The following is a 25,055-nucleotide window of genomic DNA, read 5'->3' on the forward strand; positions in this document are numbered from 1 at the left end:
CAAGGCTTACAAATACTTAATTGACCTGTCTCCTCCCCTTCATCTACACTGATTGAAGTGGATTTAACAGATGACATCAATAAGGGATCCTAGCTTTCACTTGGGTTCACCTGGTCAGTCTGTATTGGTATTTAATATGAATCCCCATTACCTGCTACCAAGACAGCAGCTATTCTTCTTGGGGTCCAGCAAAATTAAGGCAGTTATAGAAACTAGGGCCTGCAGGACCTGCCTTGTTGATAGTGTTGTTAAGAAGGTAGAAACCAGGGCCTGCAGGACCTGCCTTGTTGATAGTGCTGTTAAGAAGGTAGAAACTAGGGCCTGTAGGACCTGCCTTGTTGATAGTGCTGTTAAGAAGGTAGAAACTAGGGCCTGTAGGACCTGCCTTGTTGATAGTGCTGTTAAGAAGGTAGAGTAGCGCTTTATTACGGACATACTTCTCACCATCTTAGCTACTGTTATATCAACATGTTTTGACCATGACAGTTTACAATCCAGACTTACTCCAGCAGTTTAGTATTGCTCAATTTCCACATTATTTATTACAAGATTTAGTTGAGGTTCAGTGTTTAGTGGCACTTTAGTATTGTCAGTGTAACAGTATAGCTTCCGTCCCTCTCCTCGCCCCTACCTGGGCTCGAACCAGGAACACATCGACAACAGCCACCCTCGAAGCATCGTTACCCATCGCTCCACAAAAGCCGTGGCCCTTGCAGAGCAAGGGGGGAACAACTACTCGCAAGTTTCAGAGTGAGTGACGTTTGAAACGCTATTAGCGCACACCCAGCTAACTAGCTAGACATTTCACATCGATTACTGATAGGAGCTGATAGGCTTGAAGTCATAAACGGCTCAATGCTTGAAGCGTTGCGAAGAGCTGCTGGCAAAATGCCTAAAAGTGCTTTTTTAATGATTGCTTACGAGCCTGCTGCTGCCTACCATCGCTCAGTCAGACTGCTATATCAAATCATAGACTTAATTATAACATAACACACAGAAATACGAGACTTTGGTCATTAATATGGTCCAAGCCTAGAGTCTTCTTGGGTATGACGCTACAACCTTGGCACACCTGTATTTGGGGAGTTTCTCCCATTTCTTCTCTGCAGATCCTCTCAAGCTCTGTCAGGTTGGATGGGGAGCGTTGCTGGTTTAAGTCCGGGGTCTGGCTGGGCCACTCAAGGACATTCAGAGACATCCCGAAGCCACTCCTGCTTTGTCTTGATTGTTTGCTTAGGGTCGTCATCCTGTTGGAAGGTGAACCTTTGCCCCAGTCTGAGGTTCAGAGCGCTCTGGAGTAGGTTTTCATCAAGAATCCCTCTGTACTTTCTCCGTTCACCTTTCCCTCAATCCTGACTAGTCAATGCTGTGGGACCTTATATAGACCGGTATGTGGGCGGCAGTGTAGCCTAATGGTTAGAGTGTTGGACTAGTAAACGAAAGGTTGCAAGTTCAAATCCCCGAGCTGACAAGGTACAAATCTGTCGTTCTGCCCCTGAACAGGCAGTTAACCCACCGTTCCTAGGCCGTCATTGAAAATAAGAATTTGTTCTTAACTGACTTGCCTAGTTAAATAAAGGTAAAATAAAAATAAAAAATATAAAAAAATGTGCCTTTCCAAAGCATGTCCAATCAATTGGATCAAGTTGTAGAAACATCTCAAGGATGATCGATGGAGACAGGATGCACCTGAGCTCAATTTCGAGTCTCATAGCAAAGGGTCTGAATACTTATGTAATTAAGGTATATTTGAAATTATTTTTATACATTTGCAAACATCTCTAAAAACAAGTGTTTTTAACTTTGTCATTACAGGGTATTGTGTATAAATTGATGAGGGAAAACTGCACTTAATCAATTTTAGAATAAGGCTGTAATGTTTCAAAATGTGGATAAAGTCGAGGGGTCTGAATATTTTCCGAATGCAGTGTATGTACAGTATGTGTGCTGGGATGTATGGATAGAATCTGTAGTATATCTGAAGAATAGTATGTACAGCAATAGTTAAATATGTTATGTACAATATACATTCAGTCACACTTGAGGGAGGCTTTTAATGCAAGTAATGAGGATGAAAGGTTTTAAGCAGAACCATAGATGTAGATAGATGGCTCTGGTTTCAAGTATTATTTTACATGGGGTAATATACTAAAGTAAATGGCAGTAATGCAAATAGGTCTACTGCCTGCATTTGAAGTAAAAGCAGGCAAGCAAATCAAATGGACCCTTTCCTTGATGTGAAATGTAAACCGCATTTACTGAAGGCCTGGCTTTTCTCTTTTTCAGCTGAGGCAGGGATGCATCTGACATCCATCCGCAGTGATCGTCACTGGATGTGATAAGTAGGCGGGCCTGCTTCTGACCAGTCGACTGGGCCAATATCTGCAAGCAGCAGGTGTGGGCACACCCCTTGAGTGGTGGGCGTTGCCAAAGCTCCTCGGCCTTTACTGTCATTGGCTGTGACTGGAGGTGCAACCAAGTAGCTGACTGACGCTTCATTAGTGGGTGGACCCAGTCCAGAGTGAAAGGCGTGGCCAGTTATGGAGAGCAGAAGCGGTAGCAGTGTGGACTCGAGAGCCACCCTTAGGGGCATAAACACCACACCTCTCTTGGCCCGCATAGAGTCTTATGAGGCGAGCGAGAAGAAGTGCATCTCCGATGTCAGGAGGACATTCTGCCTCTTTGTCACCTTCGACCTCCTCTTCATCACCTTGCTCTGGATCATTGAGCTCAATGTAAGTTGTTTTTTTAATGCATCATGAAAGTGAATACAAACTCCTGGTAAGTGCAGTCTGGACATGTGCGAACTCTTGCAATGAGGGTTTTCAGTCCCAATTCAATGACATTATAATGAATCACTCCTGTTAACTTCATGCTCCGGTTTAGTGCACACTGTCACTACACGACAGTTGTACCAAGCTGTTGTATTTACCAGGCCCTTTCATAACTTATTAACGTATTGATAGAGCTCAATATTGACTACTGTAGTTTAAGATAAATGTATCGATTTATTAATCACTTTGAAACGCTACCTTTTTGTTACTGGGAAAAGTTTTCAGTTTCCAGAGTTTACATAACACTGCCTTTTACTTCACAAAACATTATGCCGATTCGGTTGCAAAACGTTTTGCAACCGTTTACTCCAAATGGAAACCGTTTTGCAAAAAAATGGGAGTTTCAATTGGACAACTTCAATTAGGTCCCTTTTCCTTCTGTTTGGTTCTTAAACAGTTTCCTTTGAAAGATGTATTGAATCCACTCCTGGTTTCAGTGTCTTTTCATTGTGGTAAGATAACACTTCTCATTGTTAAACAGAGTAGGCCAGTTGTAACCAGCATTGGCCACTAGACTATGGCCAGCTGATCTCTCCTTAAACCATCCAAACACACTAAAATCACCTGCACAGCTGATCTCAATTGCAACCATCATCCGCCACCGTTTCACCGCTCCATAACGCGAATGGCAAATCTACTTGTACGGTGTCTGTTTCTCAAACTCAACACTCTAATGTACTTGTCCTCTTGTTCAGTTGTGCACTGGGACCTCCCACTCTTTCTATTCTGGTTAGGGCCAGTTTGCGCTTTTCTGTGAAGGGATTAGTCCACAGCATTGTACGAGATCTTCAGTTTCTTGGTAATTTCTCGCATGGAATAGCCTTCATTTCTCAGAACAAGAATAGACTGATGAGTTTCAGTTTTTTTTTGTTTCTGCCCATTTTGAGCCTGTAATTGAACCCACAAATGCTGATGCTCCAGATACTCAACTAGTCTGAAGGCCAGTTTTATTGCTTCTTTAAATCAGCACAACAGTTTTCAGCTGTGCTAACATAATTGCAAAAGGGTTTTCTAATGATCAATTAACCTTTTAAAATGATACACTTGGATTAGCTAACACAACATACCATTGGAACACAGGAGTGGTGGTTGCTGGTAATGGTTCTTTGTAGATATTCCATAAAAAAATGGTCAGTTTCCAGCTACAATAGTCATTTACAACATTAACAATGTCTACACTGTATTTCTGATAAATTTTGTTATTTTAATGGACAAAAATATGAGCTTTTCTTTCAAAAACAAAGACATTTCTAAGTGAGAAACTTTGGAACGGTAGTGAACATACAGGTAGGGGTAAAAGGAACTAGGCAATCAGGATAGATAATAAACTGTGTGTGTGTGAGCGCGCAGGTGTGTGTGAGCGCGCGGGTGTGTGTGAGTGCGCACGGGTGTGTGCGAGCGTGTGTGTGAGCGCGCGTGTGTGAGCGAGCGCGCATAGAGTCGGTCCAAGAGAGTCAGTGCAAATAGGCACTAACTGTTCAGCAGTCTTATGGCATTGGGGTTAACACTCTTTAGGAACCTTTGGGTCCCAGACTTAGTGCTCCTTGTGGTGCGGTAGAAGAGAGGACAGTCAATGGCTTGGGTGGCTGGAGTCTTTGAAAATGTTTAGGGCCTTCCTGCCTGGTCCTGGATGCAGGGAGCTCGGCTCCAGTGATGTACTGGGCCACATGCACTACCCTCTGTAATAGCGCCTTACGGATGCCAAGCAGTTTCCATAACAAGTGTTGATGCAGCCAGTCAAGATGCTCTCAATGGTGCAGCTGTTTAACTTATTGTGGATCTTAGGGCCCATGCCGACTCTTTCAGCCTCCTGATGGGGAAGAGGTGTTGTGCCCTGTTGGTGTGTTTGGACCATAATAGGTCCTTCGTGATGTGGACACTGAGCAACTGGATGCTGCCAACCCGCTCATTCATGTGAATTGGGGTGTGCTTGGCCCTACGTTTTCTGTAGTCCACAACACTGCCAGGTCACTGACGACCTCCTTATAGGATGTCAAGTCATCAGTGATCAGGCTAATGTATTCAACTTTTTCTGGCCCATGGTGTTGCGTGTGAATGTTTATCCTTTTAAGCTTGGAAAAGAGACATTTTCCGTCTGAACAGTAGATTGTCAACGTGATTCATAATAACTGCTTGTCTAGTTAGCTAGCTAAGATTTTGATTTTGACATTCAAAGCTATAACATCATTTGACGTCTTATCTGTGGCCAATGACCTCGCTCTTTAGACGGGCACTTCTAATGTAAATCTATGGCAGCACCCAAGGGGGCTTGAACTGCCTAGCGCTCCCTGAAGATTCTGCGGCAGTGTAGTGTCCCCATGAGGAGTGACAGAACACTGAGCCAATCACAGCGCAGCTAGAGAACATCGCCAACACCTACTCTCTGCTTTTGCTGGCTGCTCCTCCACCACAGAAAGCATTGAGTTAGGCTGAAACACCTGCATTTTGGAGCTGCCTTACTCGAGTCCATGTTTAAATGCAAATTTATTAACTCAACCATTTTTTATTTTTTACATTCCACGAATCGCTTTCTCTTTGCTGGAGTCTCATTCTGCAGGAGTTTCCCCTTGAAATCATGTCAGTGGTAAGGACAACTTGGTTGCTGATCACATGTACAGCTGATTCTCAAGATCTTGCACACTAATGAGATGCTATTGAGCCCACAATACTAAACTGTCTGAGCCAAGGACTACATGCTTTCTGGTAAATTTTATTATAATACTGGGTGGGGTGAATATATTTTAAATTACATGCTTTTTTTGTTAACTAGTAAATAGTAGCCTACAGGAAAGTATTTAAATTATTTATCTTGTTAACAATTTCTGATTAGTTAGTTTTTGCTTCCATGTGGGTTTAGCTTGCTTGAGCCTGCTAACTGAGGAGTGTTAATTCACCTGTTTCCATACATGTTTAATTTTAGAACATTTATTTTATAAAGAAGGAATTAGAATAAACTGCTTAACTATTTATCTGTACATGGAATTTTATATTTTTTTACTCATTTTTTTTTCTTCTAGTCTTTACAGGAAAATGTCATGGTACTATCTGATGTGTGGAGACAGTTCGCTGCAGCTAATGTAGAAGGGAAAAGCTGTGTACATTTGCAAATACTGTGCCAAATCATATGTGAAGAATGCAACAAAGATGCAGGATCATCTGGCCAAATGCATAAAGTTCCCTCAGCGCTCACAACAAGCAACCTCTGACAAAAATCACTCTGCTTCTATTCGAGTTGAAAATGATGAATGACACCTTATCGATAGGAACAGCTCATGGTCCTCTTGGAATCAGAAGTTTTTGTTGGCTCAATGGAAGAACGTAGTCAGAGAAATTATGATGTATGTCTTGCTCAAGCTGTGTATGCAACTGGTTCACCTCTGATGCTCACTGGCAATGTGTATTGGAAGAGATTTCTGAATGTTCTTCACCCAGCATACACCCCTCCAACCAGACATGCTTTATCTACTAATTTACTGAATGCAGAGTTCAAGTGAAGGTCAAGCAAATCATATTGCAATCATCTCTGATGGGTGGTTGAATGTTCTAAATCTCCACCCCTCAACCAGTATTCTACAAGAGCACAGACACCGTGTACAACAGACACAAATGTCTCTACATTGCAGATGAGCTGAAGGCAGTCATCAATGACCTTGGACCACAGAAGGTATTTGCACTGGTGACAGACAATGCTTTGAACATGAAGGCTGCGTGGTCTAAAGTGGAGGAGTCCTACCCTCACATCACACCCTTTGGCTGTGCTACTCATGTATTGAATCTGCTCCTCAAGGACATCATTGCACTGAAAACAATTGATACACTACAAGAGAGCCAAGGAAATGGTTAGGTGTGTGAAGGGTCATTAAGTTATAGCAGCAATCTACCTCACCAAGGAAAGTGAGAAGAATTAGAGCACCACCTTGAAGCTGCCCAGCAACACCTGTTGGGGTGGTGTTATCATGTTTGACAGTCTTCTGGAGGGGAAAGAGTCTCTCCAAGAAATGGCCATATCATAGTCTGCTGATATGGACAGCCCCATCAAGAGGATCCTCCTGGAGGATGTATTTTGGGAGAGAGGGGTAAGCAGCCTGAAACCTATAGTAGTAGCCATTGCACGGATTGAGGGAGACCATGCCATCCTATCTGATGTTCAGACTCTGCTTGCAAATGTAAGAGAAGAAATCCGTACTGCCCTGCCCACTTCACTGTTGCTCCAAGCAAAGGAAACTGCAGTTCAAAAAATACATCAAAAAGCGTGAAGTCTTCTGCCTGAAGCCCATACACACCGCAGCATACATGTTGGACCCCAAATATGCTGGCAAGAGCATCCTGTCTGGTGCAGAGATCAACAAGGCCTATGGTGTCATCACTACCATGTCTCTCCACTTTGGCCTGAATGAGGGCAAGGCTCTTGGCAATCTGGCGAAGTACACTTCCAAGCAAGAGCTTTGGGATGGAGATGCAATATGGCAGTCGTGGCAATATATCGCATCAGCCACCTGGTGGAAGGGACTTTGTGGATCTGAGGCTCTTTCCCCTGTTGCCTCCATCCTCCAAATCCCACCAACATCTCCCGCAGCGCAACTGTTCCTTGTTTAGGAACACACACACCAAAGCACGCAACAGGCTGACCAATACAAGGGTTGAAAAATTGGTGGCCATCCTCAACAAGGTTGGACAGTGAAGATGAGGCCTTGGAGTCTGATGTTCAAGAGGTGGACATTGAGGAGGTCCAGGGAAAAGATATGGAAGCCTGAGGAAGACAACCAAAGTTTTAGTTTCTAGACTATCATTTTACAGATGTATGTTGAAAACATTTTTGGGAGATGCAATGGGTCATTGGGAATCATTCAATATTCCCTTTTGTTGTTCAGTGAAATCATCCCATGTGAAGAGTCAACTAATTTAATTAAAGTTCAATTCGTAACAAATATTTTTTCTATTGGAAGGATTTAATCATTTGCAATTATGTCTACTTATGATAAGGTAAAAGGTTTGTTTCTGTCTCCATATGATATATCCAATGCAAAAAAAAATCTTAATTTTTAAATGGTATTAATATTAATTCCTGTTATTTCCCACGGAAAGTTTCCACTGAATATTCCCCAAAATGTGCAACCTTAGCAGCTGGCATGAGAGATGTTAGAAGAGCTTTACTGGTGTTCAGCGCTTCCTCATTGAGTTTGTTTTTCACAAACTTTTTATCTTAGTGGGCACACATTTAATTTAGTGGGCACACATGGTGGGTGTCTTTTTAGGACCCACTTTCTTGTTGCTAGTCAACTTTCAGTGGACACCTAATGAACACTCCACCTGCTTCCTTTTGGTTGTTAGTGACTGTTAGTTCCCACTTCTGTTTGAGCGGCTACATTTTTGGATTCTTTTTGGGGACGTAACATGTCACAAGACTTTCATGAATACAACCAACTTATTGGTTCAGGGACCTCAACCCACGAATTAATGGCAAAAAAAATGTGTAATATTTTTTTTTTTACTCTGGACTCTGTCCTGGCCTTTCAAGGCCGCATTGAGACAATGACTTATCAGTGACCCAAGCCCTGCTCAGATAATCCCTACTATTGTGTCACCGAGCTGTCGTAGTACTGCTGCAAATGTACATTTTCCCAGGAGTGTTGGCAGTCATAATGTAAGTAACCTAATTTATGTTCTTCTAAATGCCTGTCAATCCGACGGCTATTATCATCAGTAATCATCTGCCTATGATCCTGAGTTATACTGTTTAGCATGGAGATGTTTTTCCCTAGTAAGGACGCCCACTGTGAGCAGTTCACCCTGCACTATTAGCTCAAATATAAATATCGCTGTCATGTCTACCTCTAAGCCTCCCAGTAAAGCAATAAAAATCAAGAATCCCAGAAAAGCACCAAAAAACAGCTGTATGTAGCCTAAAAAATAAGGTGCATTAAAGCGATCTTGCTAGCAACAGAAAACCTGCATATATTGGCTCTGAAACTAATTCCTTTTGATACAGTGGTAGCAATATATGGTTATAACAGCTACACTAGACACATGAATGCCAATGGAGGTATTGCTGTTTGAGTCATATTCCTGTAAAGATTAGAGAGGATCTCATGTCAAATGCTGTTGAAGTAATATGGCTTCAGGTTCATCTGCCTCGCCTAAAGCCTGTTCTTGTGGGAAGTTGCTATTTGACCACCAAGTGTTAACAATTCGTCTCTGGATAATGTGTGTGAAATGCTTGGTAATGTATGTAATATCAATAGAAGCAGATTTTCTGGGTGATCTAAATATTGACTGGCTTTCATCAAGCCGTCCACAGAAAAAGCTTAAAACTGTAACCAGTGCCTGCAACCTGGTCCAGGTTATCAGTCAACCTACCAGGGTATTTACAAACGGAACAGGAACTAAGTCGATACAAGTGGATGATTACGTCTTTACCAATGTTGTAGAAATCTGCTTTGAAGCAAGATCCACACCCATTGAATTTAGTGATCATAATATAGTAGCCATATCTAGCCATATCTAAAAAACAATGTTCCAAAGACTGGATTTAAAATGGTTTCTAAGCTATCATAGCGGTTTTACAATGATTCTGAATGTTGAAGATGTGGAATATTTGTTGGTCTGTGTGTAATGAGTGACATCCTGATTCTGCACTTGAAGCATTTATGAAATTGCTTATTCCAGTTACTAATAAGCTTGCACCCATTAAGAAAAAATTTGTAAAAATTGGTTAAATCCTTTTGAATTGAAAAATTGTATGGTTGAGAAGGATAAGGCAAAATAAATGGCACATAAGTATGGCTGCACAACCGACTGGCAAACGTATTCCAAATTTGAGAAATCATGTGACTGAACTTAACAAAAATTATACTATGAAACTAAAATAAATGATATAAAGAATGATTAGTAAAAAGCTTTTAACGAAATTTTGGCCAAAAATGCAAACTCATTTTTGCTGTAGCGTTAAGATTTCCCTTCACTGCAACTAAGGGACCAAGGCCGAACCATGAAAAACCGCCCCAGACCATTATTCCTCGTCCACTGAACTTCATAGTTGGCACTATGCATTGCGGCAGGTAGCGTTCTCTTGTCATCTGCCTAACTCAGATTTGTCCGTCGAACTGCCAGATGGTGAAGCGTGATTCATCACTCCAGAGAACGCGTTTCCACTGCTCCAGAGTCCAAAGGCGGTGAGCTTTACACCACTCCAACCAATGCTTGGCATTGCGCATGGTGATCTTAGGCTTGGCCATGGAAACGTATTTCATGAAGTTTCCAACAGTTATTGTGCTGATGTTGCTTCCAAAGGCAGTTTCAAACCCTAGTGAGTGTTGCAACCAAGGACGGATGATTTTTTTCGCACTTCAGCTCTCGGCGGTCCCGGTCTGTGAGCTTGTGTGGCCTGCCATTTCGTGGCTGAGCCTTCACTGCTCCTAGAAGTTTCCACATCACAATAACAGTACTTACAGTTGACCGGGGCAGGACAGACATTTTTCAAACTGACATGTTGGAGGTGACATCCTATGACTGTGCTGTGTTGAAAGTCACTGAGCTCTTCAGTAAGGCCTTTCTACTGCCAATGTTTGTCTATGGAGATTGTGTGGTTGATTTTATACACCTGTCAGCAATTGTGTGTGTGTGTGGCTGAAATAGTTGAGTGCATGACTGTGCAAAAATCAAACCGTGAGGTCGAAGGAGTTGTCCGTAGAGCTCCGAGACAGGATCGTGTCGATGCACAGCTCTGGGAAAGGGTAAAAACAAATGTCTGCAGCATTGAAGGGCCTCAAGATCAGTGGCCTCTTCCATTCTTAACTGGAAGAACTTTGGAAACACCGAGACGCTCCCTAGAGCTGGCCGCCCAGCCAAACTGAGCAATTGGGGGAGAAGGGCCTTGGTCAGGGAGGTGATTAAGAACCTGATGGTAACTCTGACAGAGCTCTAGAGTTCCTTTGTGGAGATGGGAAAACCTTCCAGAAGGACAACCAACTCTGCAGCACTCCACCAATCAGGCCTTTGCGGTAGAGTGGCCAGACAGAAGCCACTACTCCAGTAAAAAGCACATGACAGCCTATTTGCCAAGAGGTGCCTAAAGGACTGTCAGACCATGGCCTGAATGGAAAGTTTCACATCTGGAGGAAACCTGGCACTATCCCTACGGTGAAGCATGGCGGTGGCAGCATCAAGCTGTGGGGATGTCTTTCAGTGAAAGGGACTGGGAGAATAACTAGAATCAAGGCAAAGATGAACGGCGCAAAGTACAGAGATTCTTGCTGAAAACCTGCTCCAGAGTTCTCAGGTCCTCAGACTGGGGTGACGGTTCACCTTCCAAAAGGACGATGACCCGAAGCACACAGCCAAGACAATGCAGGAGGCTTGGGGACAAGTCTTTGAATGTCCTTGAGTGGCCCAGCCAGAGGCCAGACTTGAACCTGATCGAACATCTCTGGAGAGACCTGAAAATAGCTGTGCAGCGACGCCTACCAGACAGAGCTTGATAGGATCTGCACAGAAGAATGGGAGAAACTCTCCAAATACCGGTGTGCCAAGCTTGTAGCATCATACCCAAGAAGACTCGAGGCTGCCAAAGGTGCATCAACAAAGTAAAGGGTCTGAATACTTATGTATATTTAAGTTTTTAATTGAAATTTTTAATATGCATTAATATACATTTCCCAATTTGTCATTATGGTATGTAGACTGAGGAAGAGAATGATAACCAAAAAAACATGTAGGCTAATTAACCTACCGTAGCAACAATATTTGTGTTTAGTCCATGAGGAAAAAGTACAATTTGAGTCTTGTCTTAATCTCATTTGCAGCTTCATTTTGTCCACAAATCTATTAGTTCAAGGTGAGTATCCAAAAATCACATTCCCATAACTATATGAATGTTTGTGGCATTGTTTTTGATTGGAATACAACAGACAAAACAATGTGTGAGAATAGTCACAGTTCATGCCCCTATCCCTGCATCCCTGGCTCTCTATCCACAGTGAGTGTTACACACACATCACCTCACTATACACTATTAATGAACACAGTGATTACTTGATCTCTCTAAAGCACACAACAGGTCTTTGTTACAGGTGAGAGGCATTTACGCGCAAAATTATATTCTTGCTCGCTTTCTCTCCCCTTTTTCTCTCCCAATTTTCAGTTCAGTTTGCTTTATTGGCATGATGTAACAATGTATGTATTGCCAAAGCTTACTTTGGAGGTTTACAATATTAACATAATCAATATTGTCAACGGCACGAGTAACAGCAATAACCAAAGGTCAAAATAAGCATATAGGACATGTGCAGGTATGTTGGTCTGTCCCTCAACTTATGGCAGGCAATGTAGTGCGCAATGTAGTGATGTAGTGTGCTGCCAACCCACAGCTGTCTGCGTCCTCCCCCAACAGGACGGGTAACCTATCCTCATCAGAGAGGTCTGAGGAAATGGCACTCTTAATTCTTTTATATTTTTACCATTTTGCCAGGAAATGCAGCTCTGTTCAGGTTCTGCTGTTGTGCAATCACATTGTAGGATTTTTAATGAATTTATTTAAATTACAGGCCTCATCTTTTTAAGTGGGAGAACTTGCACAATTGATGGCTGACTAAATACTTTTTTGCCCCACTGTGTCATTATTTGGTGTGGTCATCAGGGGAACAGTGGGGAAGATCTCCTCTGAGTAATATGGGGATATATACACTGCTCAAAAAAATAAAGGGAACACTAAAATAACACATTCTAGATCTGAATGAATGAAATATTCTTATTAAATACTTTTTTCTTTACATAGTTGAATGTGCTGACAACAAAATCACTCAAATTATCAATGAAAATCAAATTTATCAACCCATGGAGGTTTGGATTTGGAGTCACATTCAAAATTAATGTGGAAAACCACACTACAGGCTGATCCAACTTTGATGTAATGTCCTTAAAACAAGTCAAAATGAGGCTCAGTAGTGTGTGTGTATGTGTGTGGCCTCCACGTGCCTGTATGACCTCCCTATAACGCCTGGGCATACTCCTGATGAGGTGGTGGATGGTCTCCTGAGGGATCTCTTCCCAGACCTGGACTAAAGCATCCGCCAACTCCTGGACAGTCTGTGGTGCAACGTGGTGTTGGTGGATGGAGCGAGACATGATGTCCCAGATGTGCTCAATTGGATTCAGGTCTGGGGAATGGGACGGGCCAGTCCATAGCATCAATGCCTTCCTCTTGCAGGAACTGCTGACACACTCCAGACACATGAGGTCTAGCATTGTCTTGCATTAGGAGGAACCCAGGGCCAACCGCACCAGCATATGGTCTCACAAGGGGTCTGAGGATCTCATCTCGGTACCTAATGGCAGTCAGGCTACCTCTGGCGAGCACATGGAGGGCTGTGTGGCCCCCCAAAGGAATGCCACCCCACACCATGACTGACCCAACGCCAAACCGGTCATGCTGGAGGATGTTGCAGGCAGCAGAACGTTCTCCACGGCGTCTCCAGACTCTGTCACGTGCTCAGTGTGAACCTGCTTTCATCTGTGAAGAGCACAGGGTGCCAGTGGCAAATTTGCCAAACTTGGTGTTCTATACCAGTTTCTACACTGACCCTTTGACCTTTAAAAACAATAGTAACTCACACACAAACTTCTCAGGCTTTTCAATCTACAGTGCCTTGCGAAAGTATTCGGCCCCCTTGAACTTTGCGACCTTTTGCCACATTTCAGGCTTCAAACATAAAGATATAAAACTGTATTTTTTTGTGAAGAATCAACAAGTGGGACACAATCATGAAGTGGAACGACATTTATTGGATATTTCAAACTTTTTTAACAAATCAGAAACTGAAAAATTGGGCGTGCAAAATTATTCAGCAAATCTACCAAGACCTGGCCGTCCCTCTAAACTTTCAGCTCATACAAGGAGAAGACTGATCAGAGATGCAGCCAAGAGGCCCATGATCACTCTGGATGAACTGCAGAGATCTACAGCTGAGGTGGGAGACTCTGTCCATAGGACAACAATCAGTCGTATATTGCACAAATCTGGCCTTTATGGAAGAGTGGCAAGAAAGCCATTTCTTAAAGATATCCATAAAAAGTGTTGTTTAAAGTTTGCCACAAGCCACCTGGGAGACACACCAAACATGTGGAAGAAGGTGCTCTGGTCAGATGAAACCAAAATTGAACTTTTTGGCAACAATGCAAAACGTTATGTTTGGCGTAAAAGCAACACAGCTGAACACACCATCCCCACTGTCAAACATGGTGGTGGCAGCATCATGTGTCAGTCTCTCGATGTGCAAAACTGATAGAGACATACCCCAAGCAAAAGGTGGCGCTTCAAAGTATTAAATTAAGGGGGCTGAATAATTTTGCACGCCCAATTTTTCAGTTTTTGATTTGTTAAAAAAGTTTTAAATATCCAATAAATGTCGTTCCACTTCATGATTGTGTCCCACTTGTTGTTGATTCTTCACAAAAAAATACAGTTTTATATCTTTATGTTTGAAGCCTGAAATGTGGCAAAAGGTCGCAAAGCTCAAGGGGGCCGAATACTTTCGCAAGGCACTGTATGATTGAACTGATATCATCTTGTTCATGGGGCGGCAGGTAGCCAAGTGGTTAGAGCATTGGACTAGTAACCGAAAGGTTGCAAGATCAAATCGCCGAGCTGACAAGGTAAAAATCTGTCGTTCTGCCCCTGAACAAGGCAGTTAACCCACTGTTCCTAGGCCGTTATTGAAAATAAGAATTTGTTCTTAACTGACCTGCCTAGTTAAATAAAGATAAAATAAAAAATAAATGTAATATTTACTGTCTCCAAAGTAACATTTTGACCGGTTGCTCACCTACATTGCCAATGCCGCCAACACAGTTGTTACAAAAATGCATGCCAATCACGGATAACATAGCAAGTCGCATATTTGAATGGGGGAATATTGAAAATGTTTGGTATTTTAAGAATTAGTTGAATCTATGACAAGTTAACTCGATGTATTGAGTACAGATTTGGTTATTTTGCATCTGTCCGATCTGTCAAATCCATTTTTGATTTTTTTGTCTTCATAGGTGAATGGAGGAATCGAGACGCGGCTCGATAAGGAGGTCTTACACTATGACTACCATGCCTCATTCTTCGACATATTTGTAAGTCCATTATGCTGCATCTTTGCTCAGAGTACAGTGCTCATTTGTTATCCAGATCAGGCAGAAATGATGACGTAAATTGCAACTGAATATTCCCTAGCTCCTGGCTGTGTTACGGTTTGCAGCCCTAATCTTGGCCTATGCTGTTTGTAAACTGCGTCACTGGTGGGCCATAGCGGTAGGTGAACCATCCTATGACTCAAACACATTTTCACATTTGCTACTCTAGAGGATGCTGTTTCCCCTGTGCAGGTCCTGTTTTACATGTTCATTGTGCCTGTTTTCAGTCGAGCAATGAATCGAATAGACAGTAATTGCATGGCAACACATTTCCTGTCTTGTTTTTTTTCTTCAATAGTTCACTTATGATGCAGTGACATTTTCTTTTCATGATTTCATTTTTACTGATATAATGTATTTAATGCCAACTACAAGTAGTAACTGTTTTCTGATCGGTCTTTCCATCACAGATAACCACAGCAACCACAAGTGCTTTCCTGATCGCAAAAGTCATTTTATCAAAGGTATGCTTTTATTAAAGTATGTCTGATGTAATTTTAACAAGAGGAATGAAAATATATTTCATAATTTGAATACAATAGGAGGGATATGCATCTTCTCTCTGACATAGTTGAAGGGTGGTAAGATGATTTTTATTTTTCATGTTTGGATTGTGAATTGAATAATGTAAGCATTACTGTAGGACTTGGTGGTTCCTCCTTTAACTAGTTGGATTTAGGGAGCGCTATTTTAATTTTTTGATGAAAAACGTTCCCGTTTTAAAGATGCTCGACTATGCATATAATTGACAGCTTTGGAAAGAAGACACTCTGACGTTTCCAAAACTGCAAAGATATTGTCTGTGAGTGCCACAGAACTGATGTTACAGGCGAAACCCAGATACAAATCCAACCATTGCTGCATTTTTTTAAACTGCCTCATGCCAATGACTCCTTATATGGCTGTGAATGAGCTACGAATGAGCTTACGTTTTCCACGTTTTCCCCAAGGTGTCTACAGCATTGTGATGTCTTTTTAGGCATTTCCCTTGAAGAATGGCTGTATGGGACCATATATGGCATGTGGTCACATGGTGTCTCCCGCAGAAAAAATACTGAGGTAGCCATTTTTCCAATCGCTTCTTATGAGAAACCAACTGCCTCGACGGATATATTATCGAATATATTTGTTAAAAACACCTTGAGGATGGATCCTAAACAACGTTTGCCGTGTTTCTGTCGATATTATGTAGCTAATTTTGAAAAAAGTTTGCCTTATAGTTGTAGTATTTTTCGGTCGATTTCTCAGCCAAGCATGGTGAAGAAACGGGAGCTTTTTCGCCTACAAAAATAATATTTTTGTAAAAAAGGAACACTTGCTATCTAACTGGGAGTCTCCTGAGTGAAAGCATCTGAAGTTCTTCAAAGGTAAATTATTTAATTTGGTTGCTTTTCTTATTTTTGTGAAAATGTTGCCTGCTGCCAGCAGAGCCTAGCATAGCATTATGCCATGATAAACTTACACAAATGCTTGTCTAGCGTTGGCTGTAACGCATATTTTGAAAATCTGAGATGACAGTGTTGTTAACAAAAGGCTAAGCTTGTGTTTGAATATATTTATTTCATTTCATTTGCGATTTTCATGAATAGGAAACGTTTCTAGGGGTATTTATGTCCGTTGCGTTATGCTAATGCTTTTGAGGCTATGATTACGCTCCCGGATACGGGTTTGCTCGTCGCAACTGGTTAAATCATGTTTCTAGTCTATTTCATAGTTACACTGTGTAATCATTGACGTCCCAGGAGCGGTAAACACTGTTGAAGTGTATAATTGTAATATGTACATGCAGACACAGCATCATTCAAAGAATGGAGTTTGATACACCTGGTATTAGATATGACACCAACAAAAAAAAAAAACTTGATAAATAGCGATTTTCGTAAATTAACTTTGACAAAAAAAATACGCACAATCGTTTGTCTCTACATTAACTACCATATTCATCTTAATTGTACATTTTTTGCTTAACTTGTTATGACGTTATAACTACTTACATCTGCTTCCCCCGTAATGTCAGTCATCTTTGCTGAAGAAATTCACCAGGGACGGGTGGCTCGTGTGAAATTCCTCATTAATATGAATAGTCATATAAAAACCTTGGGACCCAAATGCATAATGAGTGCCCTAACTCCCCCTTGTGGTGGTCTGGAGCAATGAAGCCGTGACGCTGGGTACCTCTAAGCGTAAGCTCACATCTTTTAAGTAAAGGCTGATTTGTAATTCATATATACAGAATAAAAAAACAGTACATCCTGCCAGCACGCCCACAAGTGTGCTGAATGACGCATTGGAGGAAGCGAGGAATGATATTGGAGTAACAATCCAGGCTATTTGCTCTGAGACCTGCATAATAATGTAATGAAACAAGCAGGGAGCAGGTTTCGAACCCTCAACATTCTAGCCCGAAGTCCAGTACGCTATCAACTGTGCCCAAATGTATTAATTGGGGTTGGGGCTGATTGTGGCTAAAAACGCTAAGGGGAAAAAGTATTATTAGGTTTTCACAGGCATAGCAGGATGGGCTATTAGCTGAACAATAGACTATTGAACCTTTTTAACTAAATTATTTTCTAATAGCTGAGCCAACATGCAACAAGTCATTAGGTTCTACCTTTCCACATCTACCTACACACGGTTAATGTTCTGGGGGAAAAAATGTGTGTGTCATTGGTCCCGAGTGGTGCAGTGGTCTAAGGCACTGCATCTCAGTGCAAGAGGCTTTTTCTACTGTCCCTGGTTCGAATTCAGGGTGTATCACATCCGACCGTGATTGGGAATGCCATAGGGCGCACAATTGGCCCAGCGTCATCTGGGTTTGGCCGGGGTAGGCCGTCATTGTAAATAAGAACTGGTTCTTACCTGACTTGTCTAGTTAAATAAAGGTTCAATTTAAAAAAACAACTGGCCAATAGGAGGTAAATAGTGGCTGGTGCTGAAAATATAGCAAACTTGTTGGTGTGCAATTGTTGCACACCAACAGATGGAGAAAACAGTCGAGCAATTCATTTCAACAATCTTCAATTAAGCCCTCTTGTAGTCTATTTCTTCGGAGCCTAGACCTATATAAAATAACTTAGCCTACCTCAGCCAGTTATGAAGCTTAACAGCCTAATAGAAGTAGTTTTTTTTTTTTTTTAAGTGGCCTACTTACAATTGCAACTGGTCAAAAATGTGGCATCCTAGCACTTAGCATTTAAAAAAGACTTCTTTCAAACTAAAACAATGTAACTAATAATTAAAAGTGCACATTTGTAAATCCCAAACTCTAAAACTAATTGGAAAGGTAGATTTAAATTATGTGACATTTGTGGTTACAATAAAGAATGTAGCCCATCATGCAAATGTTTCCTATTAGCAGGACAATAGACTTTTTATAGCCCGGCTACTGTCCCTCAACTTGCAATGTATTTGATGCTTAAGTACTGTAAAGTGTTACATTTCTAACTCAAAACACCATTTATTCATCAACATCTTTATGCTTTCATTAATCTTCTTGATCTTCTTTTTTTCCTGTAGCAATTTTGAGCAAATTGCTCAAGGGCCATGGTTGATTAGTCTGTGAAGATGACGTTTTTATTGAATGTCTCGCCAGCCTTGATCCATGCCGGGGCTTGCACGACGCAAAGTTCTTTGTTTGTCAGACGAGTTATTGGAATCATTGACTCACTCACGCGTTGAAAAGGGCGAGGAACAATCAATGCCAGGCACACCAGTGAGCTCTGGAACTCCACCTCCTCCGACAGGCAGAGTCAACATACGTGATGGCTTCGTCAGGTCTTCGGTTCACACTGACATTTCCATTCCTCTTCTGACAACAGAACTTGACCAACTGCTCACCAGGCACAGCAAGGGCCGCCCGGACGGTTATGCTGTTCTGCCTTTTCAAGGATGTGTAACCGAAGAGATGCCCGAGTGGGCACCGCTGTGGTTGTCTATTTCAGCACCATTTCGCACTGCTCTGAGACAAGCATGGAGAAATGAAAATTTTCCAATATTCCACGATATTCTTAAGATAGGTGTTGACTGAATATAAGCAAGTGATGTCTGCGTTCTCCAGAAACCTAATGGCAAATGCCCCTTTAGATATTAATATAGTGTCCTCCAATCCTCTTAAGAGCAATTATTGTCGGAGAGTCACATCATTGAAAATAATATTTGTAGATATACTGTTAAGTGGTGTAGGTCTTATTTATTTAAAGAGCATATTGAAGTTAGAAGCCTACAACTATTTTAGCACTGTTTCGCGTTACTCTGAGACAAGCATGGGGACTCTTGAGACAAGCCTACTCCTTCCTCCCCATCGGTGATTTGAACCCCGGTCTCGTCTGCACGACATAGGGATTCTTTAGCCAAATAGCCCAGTACTGTACTGCCGACCGTCGTGTTGTACAGCGCCATATTTTCCATTCTAGCAGGTACCAGTCAAAAGTTTGGATACACCTACTCATTCCAGGATTTTTCTATATTTGTACTATTTTCTACATTGTAGAATAATAGTGAAGACATCACAACTATGAAATAACACACATGGAATCAGTTAAGAACAAATTCTTATTTTCAAGGACAGCCTACTCCTTCCTCCCCAACAGGCTGCATTCTGTAGTACAGACACAGCCTGTTCTCCCTTATGTAAGAAATTAGGCACTTTCCCATGTTTACTACAGTATCTATTGTAGACTGCACAGTAGCCAAATAAACACATTTTGTTAATAAAATAATGATAAAAAATACTCTTTCAAAATGCAGATGTTATTTACTTATGGATCCATAATGAATTACTATGGGAATAAATATCACTGATTTACAGAAATATTGGAGCAAAGTTGAAGGCAAAAAATGTTCCATCCTGTAGCCTACTCCCGACCGTCACGTTGTACAGCGCCATATTTTCCATTCCATCCTAACGGAAACCCTGAGGGTTTCTTTTTTCTCTGAATAGGAACACCATAATATTAATCAAATGAATTAAGCCATTTTTTAAAATCAATCCCATATACTATGTTATTACAAAAAAGGTTTTAAATTCTCTGGTAATGCCAATACGGAATACTATCAAATGCTTCTCAAAGATGCCCTCTGGTGGTCAAACTAGCAATAATTTGCAGTAACAGAAAAAATGTCTGACAATTAAATGACATGCCACAGAATGCTGCGGCAGCACGCAGGGTGTGCCGCAGTATGACACAACTTTTAATGGAGGAATCACTGTACATGTTTAGTGTCTGTTCTTGTCAGTATGCAAGTAACAACATATGTTTGCTTATGTGTGTTTTGCTATATGTGTGTGCATGTTCCAGCTCCTTTCCCAGGGAGCCTTTGGGTACCTGCTGCCCATCATCTCTTTCATCCTGGCCTGGATAGAGACGTGGCTACTAGACTTTAAGGTTCTACCTCAGGAGGCTGACGATGAGAACAGTGAGTATGGGAAACTCTCCCATTGCACTCCTAGGGTGCATCCCAATAATATCTCCTTTCTCCTGAGGTGTACATCCGTTCACTACTTCCCACAAATCTAAAAGCATTGGATTGGTGGAGGTATGGGCTAGAGGGAGTCTTCACCAGATATTTCAACAAATAAGTAAATGAAAGGAAAGTGAACAAGTACACACTTTGGGAGGAAGAGATAATTGGGACGGCGCCCTAGACAATCTTCTAAATTGACTTATTTTGATTCATACTCACAGTTTACAGAAACGGAAGAAATACAGATTTTAAATCATAATGTAATATAAAAACACATGAAAAGACAAATGGGTTACATATCCTTTTGTCTTGATTGGAGTCATTTGTATTGTTAAAAGCTCAAATTATTGTAGTGGGTCTCTTTTGAAAAACAAACATGCAATTGTGCTTGCTGCCACAGTGTTTTCCTTCACCGCATTCAGCAAGACATGACCGCATCTGTATATACAGTGCGTCTGGAAAATATTCAGACTCCTTCACTTTTTCCACATTTTGTTACGTTACAGCCTTAAAATGTATTAAATACATTTCTTTCCTCATCAATCTACACAAAATACCCCATAATGACAAAGCGGAAAACAGGTAATTCAGACCCTTTGCTTTGAGACTCGAAATTGAACTCCGGTGCATTCTGTTTCCATTGATCATCCTTGATGTTTATACAAATTGGTTGGCATCCATCTGTGGTAAATTCAATTGATTGGACATGATTTGGAAAGGCACAAACCGTGTCTGTATAAGGTTCCACGGTTGACAGTTCATGTCAGAGCAAGAACTAAGCCATGAGGTCGAAGGATTTTGTGTTACAGCCTGAATTCAAAATGGATTACGTTGTTTTTTCTCACCCATCTACACACAGTACCCCATAATAACAAAACATGTTTCAAGAAATGTACATTACTTGCAGAAATATCTAATTTACATAGGTATTCACACCCCTGAGTCAATGCATTTTAGAATTACCTTTGGCAGTGATTGCAGCTGTGAGTATTTCTGGGTAAATTTCTTGACAGCCTTTTTAAATTCTTGCCAGAGCTTTTCAAGATGATTTTAAGTCAACTGTAACTAGGCCAATCGGGAACATTCAATGTTGTCTTGGTAAGCAACTCCAGTGTATTTTTGGCCTTGTATTTTAGGTTATTGTCCTGCTGAAAGGTGAATTTGTCTGTTGGAAAGCAGACTGAATGAGATTTTCCTCTAGGATTCTGCCTGTGCATAGGTCTATTCTGTTTGTTTACTCCTGAACTTATTTAGGCTTGCCATAACAAAGGGATTGAATACTTACTTATTGGCTGAAGACATTTCAGCTTTTCATTTTTAGTTGATTTGTACACATTTCATAAAACATAATTCCACTTTGACATTATGGGTGTATTGTGTTTAAGCCAGTGACACAATCTCAACACATTTTTATACAAGGTATAACACAACAAAATGGGGAGAAAGTCAAGATTTGTGAATAATTTCTGAAGGCACTGTACAAGTGATACTATGTTACAGTGACACTTATGTGTCATCATTGTGTTTTCATCCCATCAGGATTTCTTTCTATAATGGACGCCCCTGAAAGGACCCCCTTCGTGCAACCAGGACCACTTTCAGATGGGCAGTTCTACTCCCCACCCGAGTCTGTGGCAGGTGAGAATGTGTGAATCTAAGGTTTGAGTTGAAATTTTACAGGCCTGTTTGTGGATTGTTTTCCATAGAGAATGTTGTAGCTGTTTAAACTGGGTTTAATCTCTGTGTGGGATTCACAGTGTATAAGTAAGTGTCTTTTAAACAACATAAATGAGACATTTTGTTTTGGCACCAACGACTGGTATGACAAATATTGAAGAAGCTCTCTGGCGACCAAGACAGTATGAAGTGTCATCAGAATATTTTTTTTCCTCATATCCGCATACTCTGATATGTGCCACCGCATGGTGATATTGTCATTTTCAAATCCATTTATTGCACAGTTTATTTACGCTATTTCCTATGTCTGTGTTTTGTAATTTTCTTAGATCTATTTGACTTTTTGGTGTTGTGCTTGCTCCGTTTGTAGACTCTGATGAGGAGCTGTTGGAAGATAAACATGACCCGGAGAAGGCTCTTATTTAGCAGGTAACTATACTGTCTGTACCACTCAAACTAATGAGGCGAGTAACTGAATAAAATCAAAATAGTATTTTGGTGTTTATAATGGTGCCTATAACAGGTAGGATTTATTTATATCATTATAAATAAGCATTTATAACATTCAAGCGTTATGGATGTTACATTTGCAAGCAAAATCACAACTTTAATCTCTCACAGAATGGACAAACAAAATAGAAATGGACCTTTTTGATGTGTGTCTATAGTACCATTTAGGGCAGTGGTATTCAAACTTTTTCAGCGGGGACCCCCAGATCTAATGACACAACCTTAAAATCTGTACATTTCGATTTTTACGTCAACAAATAACCTTAAATTCGTTGCATTTTCATCTCTTATCAAAATTAAAAGAAACAAGTAAAACATTTCTCAAATAGTATTTAGTTAATTATCTTTCTCAATTTTTGTATATGGTCCTATACAATCTGTACTCTGAATGTTTTGTTCCCAAATTATTATTGGATTTTTTTGGGGTGACCCCACTGCAGTTCCCCCGCACCCCGACTTTGAATACCACTGCCTTAAGGCATCTGCATGCTTCCCAGCCGGAAGAGTTTATGCATACACTGCTGTTCAAAAGTTTGGGGTCACTTAGAAATGTCCTTGTTTTTGAAAGAATAGCTCGTTTTTTTTGTCCATTAAAATAACATCAAATTGATCAGAAAAATACAGTGTAGACATTGTTAATGTTGTAAATGACTATTGTAACCGGAAACGGCAGATTTTTGAAAAATAAAAATGGGATATCTACATATGCGTACAGAGGTCCATTATCAGCAACCATCACTCCTGTGGCACATTGTTAGCTAATCCAAATCTATCATTTTAAAAGGCTAATTGATCATTAGAAAACCTTTTTGTAATTATGTTAGCACAGCTGAAAACTGTTGTGCTGTTTAACCTGTTTGGGCGCATGGACAACATCCAGTGAAATAGCAGAGCGCGAAATTCAAAATACAAAAATCGTAATATTAAACATTCATGAAAATACAAGTGTCATACATCATTTAAAAGCTTAACTTCTTGTTAATCCAACCGCGTTGTCAGATTTCAAATAGGCTTTACTGCGAAAGCATACCATGTGATTATCTGAGGACAGCGCCCCACATCAAATACTTTTTTTTTTTTTTTCAATTAAATAAATCACTTACCTTTGTAAATCTTCCTCTGTTTGCAATCCCAAGGGTCCCAGCTACACAATGAATGGTAGTTTTGTTCGATAAAGTCCTTCTTTGTATCCAAAGAAATCTGTTTAGTTGGCGCCAATGATCTCAGTAATCCACTCGTTCAACATGCATACAAACAAATCCAAAAAGTTACCGGTAAAGTTCATCCAAACAAGTCAAACGATGTTTCTAATTAATCCTCAGGTACTCTAATATCTAAATAAACGATAATATTTCAGACGGAGAATAGTATGTTCAATAGGAAAGATAAATAACAAAGAGCGCACACCTCATTCACGCACCAACAAGACAACTTTTATAATGAGACAACTTGGAAAAACTACAACTACTCACTCATTTTTCAAAAAACAAGCCTGAAACCCTTTCGAAAGACTGTTTACATCTAGTGGAAGCCATAGGAACTGCAATCTGGGTCCTATCTATTTGTATTTCCCATAGGCTAGCATTGAAATGGCCTGTGACTTCAACCCCCAAAAAATTACAGATGGAATTTCCTCTTGTTTTTGCCTGCCATATCAGTTATGTTATACTCACAGACATTTATTTAAACAGTTTTAGAAACTTTAGTGTTTTCTATCCAATGCTACCAAGTATATGCATATCCTAGCTTCTGGGCCTGAGTAACAGGCAGTTTACTTTGGGCACATCAGTCATCTGAAATTCTGAACAATAACCAGTATGCTAATAAAGTTATAACTGGCCTTCTTTAAACTAGTTGAGTATCTGGAGCATCAGCATTTGTGGGTTCAATTACAGGCTCAAAATGGCCAGAAACAAATACTTGCTTCTGAAACTCATCAGGCTATTTTCATTCTGAGAAATGAAGGCTATTCCATGCGAGAAATTGCCAAGAAACTGAAGATCTCGTACAATGCCATCTACTATTCCCTTCACAGAACAGCGCAAACTGTCTCTAACCAGAATAGAAAGAGTGGGAGGCCCTGGTGCACAATTGAGCAAGAGGACAAGTACATTAGTGTCTAGTTTGAGAAACGGACACCTCACAAGCTTTATTGAATAGTACATGCTAAACACCGGTCTCAATGTCAACAGTGATGAGGCGACTCAGGGATGCTGGCCTTCTAGGCAGAGTTGCAAAGAAAAGCCATTTCTCCGACTGGCCAATAAAAAGAAAAGATTAAGATGGGTAAGAGGAACTCAAAAAGACTACGGTCTGATCAATTTGATGTTATTATAATGGATAAAAACTGTGCTTTTCTTTCAAAAACGAGGAAATTTCTAAGTGACCCCAAGC

At 40.8% G+C, this 25,055-nt stretch overlaps 1 protein-coding gene across 7 annotated transcripts in view; it reads left to right on the plus strand.

Moving 5' to 3' along the window:
- stard3nl (STARD3 N-terminal like) overlaps nt 1-25,055 on the plus strand; it is a 34,551-nt gene that overhangs the window by 1,553 nt on the left and 7,943 nt on the right. For all 7 annotated transcript variants that reach the window (XR_016482384.1, XR_002474455.3, XR_016482385.1 and 4 more), the window contains exons 2-8: nt 2,287-2,735; nt 14,874-14,951; nt 15,052-15,129; nt 15,422-15,475; nt 20,309-20,426; nt 22,014-22,112; nt 22,522-22,580. Coding sequence is in view for 3 of the 7 variants with exons in the window: in XM_021612618.3 (XP_021468293.1) it covers nt 2,541-2,735; nt 14,874-14,951; nt 15,052-15,129; nt 15,422-15,475; nt 20,309-20,426; nt 22,014-22,112; nt 22,522-22,577 (678 nt within the window). In the remaining 4 variants the exon portion in view is untranslated. The remainder of the gene's footprint in view (nt 1-2,286; nt 2,736-14,873; nt 14,952-15,051; nt 15,130-15,421; nt 15,476-20,308; nt 20,427-22,013; nt 22,113-22,521; nt 22,581-25,055) is intronic.

Source organism: Oncorhynchus mykiss, chromosome 8 (genome assembly GCF_057628025.1).
Source record: "Oncorhynchus mykiss isolate SJ-2025 chromosome 8, ASM5762802v1, whole genome shotgun sequence".
NCBI lineage: Eukaryota > Metazoa > Chordata > Actinopteri > Salmoniformes > Salmonidae > Oncorhynchus > Oncorhynchus mykiss.